Source organism: Sander lucioperca, chromosome 9 (assembly GCF_008315115.2).
Source record: "Sander lucioperca isolate FBNREF2018 chromosome 9, SLUC_FBN_1.2, whole genome shotgun sequence".
NCBI classification, from domain to species: domain Eukaryota; kingdom Metazoa; phylum Chordata; class Actinopteri; order Perciformes; family Percidae; genus Sander; species Sander lucioperca.
In genome coordinates, this window is record NC_050181.1 from 38,640,642 (window position 1) to 38,650,641 (window position 10,000).

General features: G+C 42.1%; 2 protein-coding genes across 3 annotated transcripts in view; both read left to right on the plus strand.

The window, feature by feature from the left end:
• The window catches only part of LOC116065601 (FAST kinase domain-containing protein 3, mitochondrial-like), a 19,639-nt gene extending 18,517 nt beyond the window's left edge, over positions 1 to 1,122 (plus strand). For both annotated transcript variants that reach the window (XM_036005421.1, XM_036005422.1), the window contains one exon: positions 506 to 1,122. In XM_036005421.1, coding sequence (XP_035861314.1) covers positions 506 to 592 — 87 coding nt within the window. In that variant the 3' untranslated portion in view covers positions 593 to 1,122. The remainder of the gene's footprint in view (positions 1 to 505) is intronic.
• A 5,749-nt stretch (positions 1,123 to 6,871) lies between these two features.
• Positions 6,872 to 7,999, plus strand: LOC116065594. Its single transcript, XM_031321130.1, has 2 exons — positions 6,872 to 6,909; positions 7,030 to 7,999. The coding sequence occupies exon 2, from the start codon at positions 7,049 to 7,051 to the stop codon at positions 7,997 to 7,999; it is 951 nt and encodes a 316-aa protein (XP_031176990.1). The 5' UTR covers positions 6,872 to 6,909; positions 7,030 to 7,048.
• The last annotated feature ends 2,001 nt before the right edge of the window (positions 8,000 to 10,000 follow it).

Here is a 10,000-nt window from a genome sequence, read left to right on the forward strand (position 1 = left end):
ACACACACACACACACACAGAGACACACACACACACAGAGACACACACACACACAGAGAGACACACACAGAGACACACACACACACACACACACACACACACACACAGAGAGACACACACAGAGACACACACACACACAGAGACACACACACACACAGAGACACACACACACAGACACACACAGAGACACACACACACACACACACACACACACACACACACAGAGACACACACACACACACACACACACACACACACACACAGAGACACACACACACACACACACACACAGAGACACACACACACACAGAGACACACACACAGAGAGACACACACAGAGACACACACAGAGACACACACACACACACACACACACACACACAGACACACATACACACACACACACACACACACACACACACACACACACACACATAGACAGACACACAGTCTTTGTGCTAAGCTAGGCTAACAGTTTGCCCTGTTGTTTCTTGTCCCCTCTCAGCTGCCGTACCACGAGCTGGAGAAGCTGAACGGCATCGAGGAGGTGAAGCAGTACCTGCACAAGAAGCTGCTGGACGTCCCGCTATGACGCTCTCTCTCTCTCTGTGTCTCTGTGTGTGTGTGTGTATGTGTGTATGTGTGTGTGTGAGAGAGAGAGGGGGTCAGAGGCGACACCTGTTACAGATTTCAGCTGCAACCAACGATTATTTTATCCAATAATCTGCTCAAAATTCTGTCCTTTTTTAATCATTGAGTCTTTAAGGCTCTCATTGTCGGCTCAGCTGACAGGAAACTGAACTGGTGGTCGGACACAAAAAGACTTCATTAACATTTTATAAACCAGTCAACGGATAAATCAATCAGTCGTTGCAGCTGCTCTGAGTGAACAGTAGTAATGTGCAGGTGGACTCAGACTCCCATGAGGCTTTGCAGCTTTTTAAAGGACCATCCCGCTGTTTTCTGACCATTTTCCAAACCATCAGCCACCAACCAAACTCTGTTCATTTTTCAGTGTATTTAAAGAAACAAAGTTATATTTATTCATCTAATTTCATGTTGTTCTCTCTGCTCATGATGGCTGATGCCAGGTGTGTAATTCTGGTGGAAAATATGACTTTTTATTAATTCAAATCTAGTTTTGTTTTTGCCCCAAATCAGTAAAATTTTGTCTGAAGATACATCGTTATCATCCTTGTTCAACATGTGTGTAATTGTTGATTTTTGTTGTTCAGGAACTTTAAATTAGGAGCTCTGTTGTCCAAAACTTAAATAATTAGTTAATATGGGTGTTGCGTGATGTTAAAGGCTAATTTGGGTATTTTTCAACAATGCATTGGTGTCCAAGTGACTGATATAAACAGAAATCTTTGGTCCAGTATTTAACGAGACCGTTGAACCAGACTCCATGTAAATAATCAGGACTTTTAGCGTGTATAGAGCCAGGATATTTCCACCAGACTCCATGTAAATAATCAGTACTTTTAGCATCGTAAAACACACTTCATTCAAAGTGGCAGAAACTAAATCAAACTACCAAAAGCCGTCTTGGTTCATCTTTCCACTGTTCCAACAATCACCACTCTGGTTTGGTTGATATAAACCCTTAATTCACCCATTTACATGTGGAGATATGCTGGCTCTATACACGCTAAAAGTCCTGATTATTTACATGGAGTCTGGTGGAGATATGCTGGCTCTATACACGCTAAAAGTCCTGATTATTTACATGGAGTCTGGTGGAAATATGCTGGCTCTATACACGCTAAAAGTCCTGATTATTTACATGGAGTCTGGTGGAAATATGCTGGCTCTATACACGCTAAAAGTCCTGATTATTTACATGGAGTCTGGTGGAAATATGCTGGCTCTATACATGCTAAAAGTCCTGAGTAGTTACATGGAGTCTGGTGGAAATATGCTGGCTCTATACACGCTAAAAGTCCTGATTATTTACATGGAGTCTGGTGGGTTTGGTGATGGTGATTTTGGGGCTGTTTCATGTTAAACTAAAAGATTTAAGATTTATTTATTTTGGTTAGGACAATGCACATTAATCAACATTTCTGTAAATGCGCCAGTGTTAGCCAGTCGGCTAATTTTCAACTGTAGTCCTAGGAAAAAGGATCTTACTCTTTAACTAAAAGGTCTATCTCTGTAGGGATCCATCCCATAATGTTGTCAGACAATTAGAATAATAGTCTGTCAGCAGCAACAACAGAACTTTTAGTGACTCTAGCTGATTGGTTAGTTTTGGAACATGGTCAGCAGACTGGTCCTTTAACGAGATCTGATTGGTCGCTGTGTGAATGAACAAACATATCTGTTTTTTGGGGAGGGAGAAGGGGGGGGAGAGAGGGGTGTTGCCCCTTTTTATATCATGTTTGGTAACCATGGTAACGATGTGTGGGACTGTTTTTTCGGGGGCGTCACTGTTTTATAAAATCAGACGATGAAGCAGGTGAGAGCAGGGGCTGATGGGTAATGTAGTTCTGAGAGTTAGTGCACACACACACACACGCTGTGGGGGGGGGGAGGAGGATGGGGAGTTACCATGGTAACGTGGTGAGCGTGCCAAAGGTCAGATTATTTATTTGTGTACCGGGCGAAGGACGGATGTTTGAGGGGGAAGAAGCTTGTTTATATTCTCTAAATCTATTAATTCAGATGTCTATAAAAGATGAAAGTCATCTCGTCTCCGTGTCGTGTTTCACACACTGAGACACACACACACACAGGGAGATACACACACACAGGGAGATACACACACACACACACACAGAGACACACACACACAGAGACACACACAGGCAGAGACACACACACAGGGAGATACACACACACACACAGAGGCACACACACAGAGGCACACACACAGGGAGATACACACACACACAGAGACACACACACACACACACACACACACACAGGGAGATACACACACACAGGGAGATATACACACACACACACAGAGACACACACAGGCAGAGACACACACACACACACACAGGGAGATACACACACACACAGAGACACACACACACAGAGACACACACAGGCAGAGACACACACACAGAGACACACACACAGAGACACACACAGGGAGATACACACACACAGGGAGATACACACACACACAGAGACACACACACAGATACACACACACACAGAGACACACACACACACACACACACACACAGAGACACACACAGGCAGAGACTGTAGGATTTTAATCTAAAATGTGACCGTAATTGACCGGTCTGGCCCTAAAAGGCCAAACTTAATCTGACTCCAATTTTGTGGTCACTCCACTCTGACTAGTGTTGGTTTACTGGTAGATCAGAGAAACAAGGCCAGGATTCGTCCAGTTAAAGTTAATAACAAGTTTAGTGAAAGATATTGCAGAATACCAGTACATGTACATGGATCTGATACAAGGTAGAGTCTATCTCTCCTAACGGACCGACAGAGTCTCCCCCAGCATCAGGTGCTGCTAAGTTAAGATACTGTCTATTTATCCATTTCTGTCCCGTCCCTGGTGGTGCTCTCATCAGTTTGGATCCAGTCCAGATCTTCTGGCTCCAGCCGGCTCCTGACTAATCTGTAACACTCTATAAAAACATGATCTTGACTTCTCATCGTCAGCTCAGAAGAAGCCAGCTGCTATTGTTGGATTTTGAACACCTGTGTTTTAATCTCCAGCAAACTTTAAGGAGTTTTCATGAGAGCCAGGTCATTTCCATACAGTCTCACAAATCCCGCGCTTTAAGACATGCACCATTGTTGCCTTGTCCGTCCCCCCCCCCCGATCAGAGAAGAACTTTTCTCTCAGGCCTATCACACACTCCCTTTCTAATGTCTAATTACTGTAAGTCCAGATGGCCTCTCATAACCCAGGAGAAGGGGAACTCTAAAAACCTCTTCTTAACACTTTCACAAAATATATTCTAACAACACACACACACACACACACACAGAAACACACACACACAGACATTCACACATACACACACACACACACACACACACACAGACATTCACACACACACACACACACACAGAAACACACACACACAGACATTCACACATACACACACACACACACACAGACATACACAGAAACACAGACGCACACACAGACACACACGCGCATAGACACACACACACGCATAGACACACACACACACACATGCACGCATAGACACACACACACACACACACATTTGTGTTTCCTCTAGCATCATGGTCACTGTTGTCATGGCGACAGACAGCTCTGTCTTCCAGCACTTCCAAATATGGGACATGAGCAAAAACCCCAAAAACAACGAGCACGTTTAAATAAAAGTTTCCCAGAGATGGTTTCTGAAGCCTCGTGATTGACAGCTGGGAGGGCCTCCTGATTGGTTCGGTGGGTATGTGGGCGGGACTTGGATCCTGCAGCAAAATATTCCAACTTTTTGACTTAAATAGTCAGACTTTGTTTTTTTTCTCTCTGAATATTCTGTTTATTCTTAAAATCTTCCACGTTTTCTTTTTCAAAATGAAAGAAATACCCTAGCATTACATAACGGCAGAACTAGGGTTGGCTACCGTTTGGATTTTTACGATTCGATGTGAAACCGGTACCTTTAAAACGATTCCGATTCCTAAACCGATTCGCTAGTTGCATAAATAGAATGTTGCCGACATCCGGTTTGCTTCCGGTAAGCCGTCCTGCTTCTGCTCGCCTCATCCCTGAGTCATCCTGACCTGAAGATGGCGTTGTTTTATACAAGAAGCCTGCAAGATCCTCCTAAATTTACCGTCAGTGATTTGCACCGGTTCCTAACTCCTTTGCATCTGCTCCCAGGAGTAAGAGAGAGAAGGGCTTCAAAATGTACATTTCTCAGTTCATTGACAACTATGAAGGTACGTGTTTTTTTACTGTCATATCTTCGGTGACAGCTGAGTTAGCTAGCTAGCTAGCTGACTAGAACTAGGTCGGGTTAGCAGTAGCTTGATGTTACTAACTAACTCATCTATGGGAATTACAGGTTTTCCTCTAGGGTTGGCCATATCTCACATGATTATAGTAGATAGTTTTATCCTTATATCTTTTTAGTCTGATTGAAAGTCAGTCTGTTCACTAACTCCTAACGTAACTCATTTCCTGCTTGATTGGAATAGCGTATCACATAGACGTGTACATAAACACACTACCTCTGTCAATCAATTAAAGAAATGGATGTTTGATCGGACCCCATCATAATTGGGTTAAAAGTGAAAAGGTGTCATGTAAACGGGGCTATTCTGTTAAAAATTGCCATATCACTTTTGAGTGATTGGACCATGTCATTATTCCTAAACTACGATCTTGATGTGTCACTTAAATGATAATCAACGTGATGTTATCCCGAACTCAGTGTCCACAGGTCCCTGAGGAAAAGGAGAGACCTCACAACTTGAGAGTAGGATATAGGTCACATCACATTATACTACACTGGCTTAGATGAAGGTTAGTTATGCGTGAGTAGTAACTTTTCCTGCTGTTTTCTTCCTAGATGGTGTGGTATATTTTAGTTGCAGCACTGTGTTGCCGTTGTATGGAGAAGGACCTTCGTAGACACTGCTCTTGGTATAAAAAGATTTATTACATCAGAGTTTTCAGCATCAATTTACAGACCCATGGATATCTGGAGAGACGACCGACCCAATCGTCAAAATTTGTCGCTCTGCCTTTTCTTTGTGTGGACAAAACTTATATCTCAATGCATTGTATCAACATAGGACGTAATTTTGTAAGTATATGATTGGATCAGGTAACTAGCCAATCAATGCCTGTTATCTGGCACAACTCCAAAAAAGGTCTCTTCTGTCTTGGGGGGACCTCTACTCATGTTAACAATTTCCAGATGTTCTCAGTAAATGTAGAGTAAAGTTCATGCATCCTCCTTATACCAAAAACGTAGATCACAATGGTAAATAGTCAGATACCACAATTGTCCTTGAAGACTCCTCCCCAGTGCAGCTGTATGAGACGGTGTGCTCGTGTGCTGCTGGCAAGGCACTTTGCAACCATAGCGTGGCTCTCCTTTTTCAGACAGCGACCTCCTCTCAGCTCCGCCTCCTCCCTGTACCCCCAGTCCTTAGCTGCACCGAGACAGAGCAACGCTGGCACAAGCCAAGGACTATGGTCATTTTCAGAGCATTATTAATATCAGCAGCCACATGTGCCGGGTGTAGTCCAGACTAAGTAACTCATTTTGGAGCCAAAAATAGAACTAATTGTAAAAGATTTTCTTTTCAGCTGAGATCATTTCTATAAGGTGTCCAGAACAACATCCTAAAAGTCCTAAGAAATCCTAGTTGAGGAAATAAGTTTAATTCTCATCAATCCATCAAAAATTAAGCCTATTTGGGTGTATTTTCGGCATATTCGATTAGTGTATAGCTCATTTGCATATTAAAATTCATTTTCAAAGAAACTTGTAATACAAAAAAATGTACTTTTCATGTGTACGTTCATTGTGTAAAGTTGTATTGTGATAGGAGTAAAGGAAATAAACAGCCCCATTGGGGTGTATTGTTGTCTGGCCTTACTGGCACACATCTCGGATTGATGAGAATTAAACTTATTTCCTCAACTAGGATTTCTTAGGACTTTTAGGATGTTGTTCTAGAACCTCATAGAAATGATCTAAGCTGCAAAAAATTCTTTTACAATTTGTCTGTCGTAAAACGCTACTTTGCCTGGACTATTTGTCTGTGCATAAAAGATAACATTTTCCACACGTTACATTTAACCACCTCTGAGATGCCATTTCTTTTTACCTTTATCATTGATTGATAGGGTGTAAAACCAGGCCGGGTCAGTGATGTGGTTGGGATGTCTGCCAAGCCCAAACAAAGGACAGTTGCCAGTGGTGTCAGGTAGGTTATGTCTTAATTAACAAAAATAATCATGAAAATGATCATTGTCATGTATCTGTCACACAGATATGTATAGGTACATGTTTACTAATTTGAATTGTGATATACAATTCTACATAGGAGCTCTCTCTACAAGGCGATGCGGGGGGATATGCCTGATCCTGATGTTTTGAAAGTGACAGAAGCATATGAAGGCTTTTCACCTGACATAGCACCCCTTATTACCACCATGTCCATCAGTGCTGGTGTCCCGCTGGTCGAGTCAGCTTTGGGAAATGTTCAGGAGGGCAGCCTGATCTCTTACCAGCAGCCAGTGCCAGCGAGCCGCATCATTTTACTCCACACTGGAGCTCCTACACCACCACCTCTGCCTTTGGATGGCTACAGATTGGAGCCCACTTGTTGCCAGTTTGTATGCAGTCTCCACCAGCAACTGCATCTGCAATCTATACTGACCAACTTGGAAATGGCAAGGGCAATAGAAGTGGCAACAAGGGACCAGAGTATGTCTGTGGAGTGGCATCGGGTCAGAAAGATGAGATTAACATCTTCTCACTTTAGGGAGGTTTGTCATGTTCGTGGTCAGACATCAGCAGAACATCTCGCTGAAAGACTGCTCAGGGGTGTGGCCCAAACATCGGTCATGAAAAGAGGTCTGGCATTAGAGCCACAGGCCATTCAAGAGTACTGTAAAGTGAAGAACAACAGCTACTGGCCTTGTGGCTTCGCCATACACCCTGATGCCCCCTGGTTAGGGTCTTCTCCCGATGGTGTTGTTTTTGACCCCACAGACAACCCACCCTTTGGCCTGTTGGAGGTCCAATGCCCCAATGTTAGGAGTTACGTTGACTGCAAATACCTGAAGCTCCACAATGACTCCATGAAGCTAGAAAAGCAACACAGCTACTACTGGCAGGTCCAAGGGCAACTCCTGCTGACAGGTCTGGACTGGTGTGACTTTGTTGTTTTTGCAGAGGAGGACATGGTCATCCAAAGGATCTACAGGGACCCAGAGGTGGCTGCAGTCATCAGGGAGAAGGGGGCTTTTTTCTTTTTCTACTTTTACTTATCATGCTCCATGAAAACTTGAATCAGCCCATTCTCCCTAGATACGTGTTTGTGTAAAATGTAATCTCATAGTTCTCATTACAATGTACACATGCACGTGTCTGTAAATAGTTTCATGTTTATGTACTGTATGTAGTTGTCATTACAAACCTATACAAGGTGCCATTTGTTAAAATATCTGATGTATTTGTGGCCCAGCCACAGTATAAGAGGCAATACAATTCAAGGTAAACATCAAGTAAACTTCTGATAATTTACTGAAAGGTACCAGTATATCACAGGTTACAAAACACTACAATTACACTAAATGACAGCGGGCACAACTGAAGCCACATGTGCAAAACTCAAACTACAGTCTGGACCACCAACAGTCACCTGAACTACACAGTTCACATCAGCTGATAAACTCATTCACAGCAACACAACTCTTCACACACGTCTCAGAACACACAGAACTATCCTCACTGAGATAACACACACACACACACACACACACACACACCCACACACACACACACACTGCCATTCAGAACACAGAGTAAAAACACTAGCATCAAACACCAATACAGAAATTACAAACTTTTCATCTTTACATTTTGAATAATTTAAGTGACTTTACACTAATCAATATTTGCTATAAGAAAAGAGTGAAATTATTTCCTCAAATCGTGTTTGAATTAAACATGGAAATCTCTCTGGAAACAACCTGAGATGTTCTGCAAAGCCCTGAAATGTACCAGGCGAAAACCTCCGAAGTTGGATTAAATTATTACACCTCTGCATTTTTGATATCTTCTGTAATGAGAGACAGACCATTGCAAATAGAGTGTATGTAAGGAAGGCTGTGTACGTTTCCACAGGGATGACATGCTACAGCAGGAGGATTTAATCCCATGGCAAGAAATAAGAACGACTGTAAAACTATAAAACACATTAATCGCAGTGCAGAACAGGGCCACGGCATCATTTAACAATGGTATAATGCTTTAGCAGGCAGCGATTAAAATGACCATTAATACTACACTATATCTCTCATCTGTCAGAGTCCATTAGATGCCCAATGAAGTTAGCATGTTTCAGCTCATCTGGATCAATCTCTCAGTGAGTAAATGCTTCCAGTCCACTTCCCACTGAAAACCTCTCCAAACAGCATTAATGGTCATCTTTCTCTTCATGTTTATATGGCACTCTGACAGTGAGTGGTGGTTACTGTGACATTACACAATAATTACAATGACTTAAAGCTCATTTGATTGCAAGAGCTAAAAAAACAACGTTATATTCTATTATAATTTATTGTTAATGGATTAGCTAATGGCTATGTCCCTTGATAACAGAATGGCTCTTATTCATCTTAATAAATCCTAAAATATTTTTTATTGTTAGATATAGCTAGACATAGCTCTGTGGATTTGAAACGGCAAAATCCCTGATACACAATTGCTAAATAGAATGAATTATCTCCTGTTTAAGTTATGTTAACTGTGAGAGAGGTCAAGGACTATGGACCTTTTTGGTACCAAACATCAGAGCACAGAGCTGTATCAGTTCATTCAATGGCTGAACCAGCTGGAATCAAAAGACTGATCTAAAAGTTGTTATAGCCAACGTGTCCATGTACACATTCAACAGAAAGGGAGAAGCATTCATTTGGAGTTCTGTGTCTCCAGCTGATGAATGTACGCCCAACATCCTCTCAACTTTTATCTCTGTACTCCTGAGAAATTCACTACCGGTCAAAAGTTTGGGGTCACTTAGAAATTTCCACACAGCAGTTTTCAGATTACAGTATGTGTTTACATAATTGCAAAAGGGTTCTCCAATGTTTTCTCAGATAGCCTTTTAAAATGATATCAGATTAGTGAACAGAATGGGCCTTTGGAGCATTGGATGAATGGTTGCTGAAAATGGGCAATGTAGATATTACATTAAAGATCAGCCACTTCTTTCTACAACAGTCAGGAACCCGTTTGCAATTATGTAATCACATCATGTAATCTGAAAACTTTTTTGTCTGTAGTAA

Excerpts from the sequence above, each read along its gene's own strand:
- LOC116065594 (XM_031321130.1), top strand. The coding sequence starts at position 7,049 with ATGCGGGGGGATATGCCTGATCCTGATGTTTTGAAAGTGACAGAAGCA.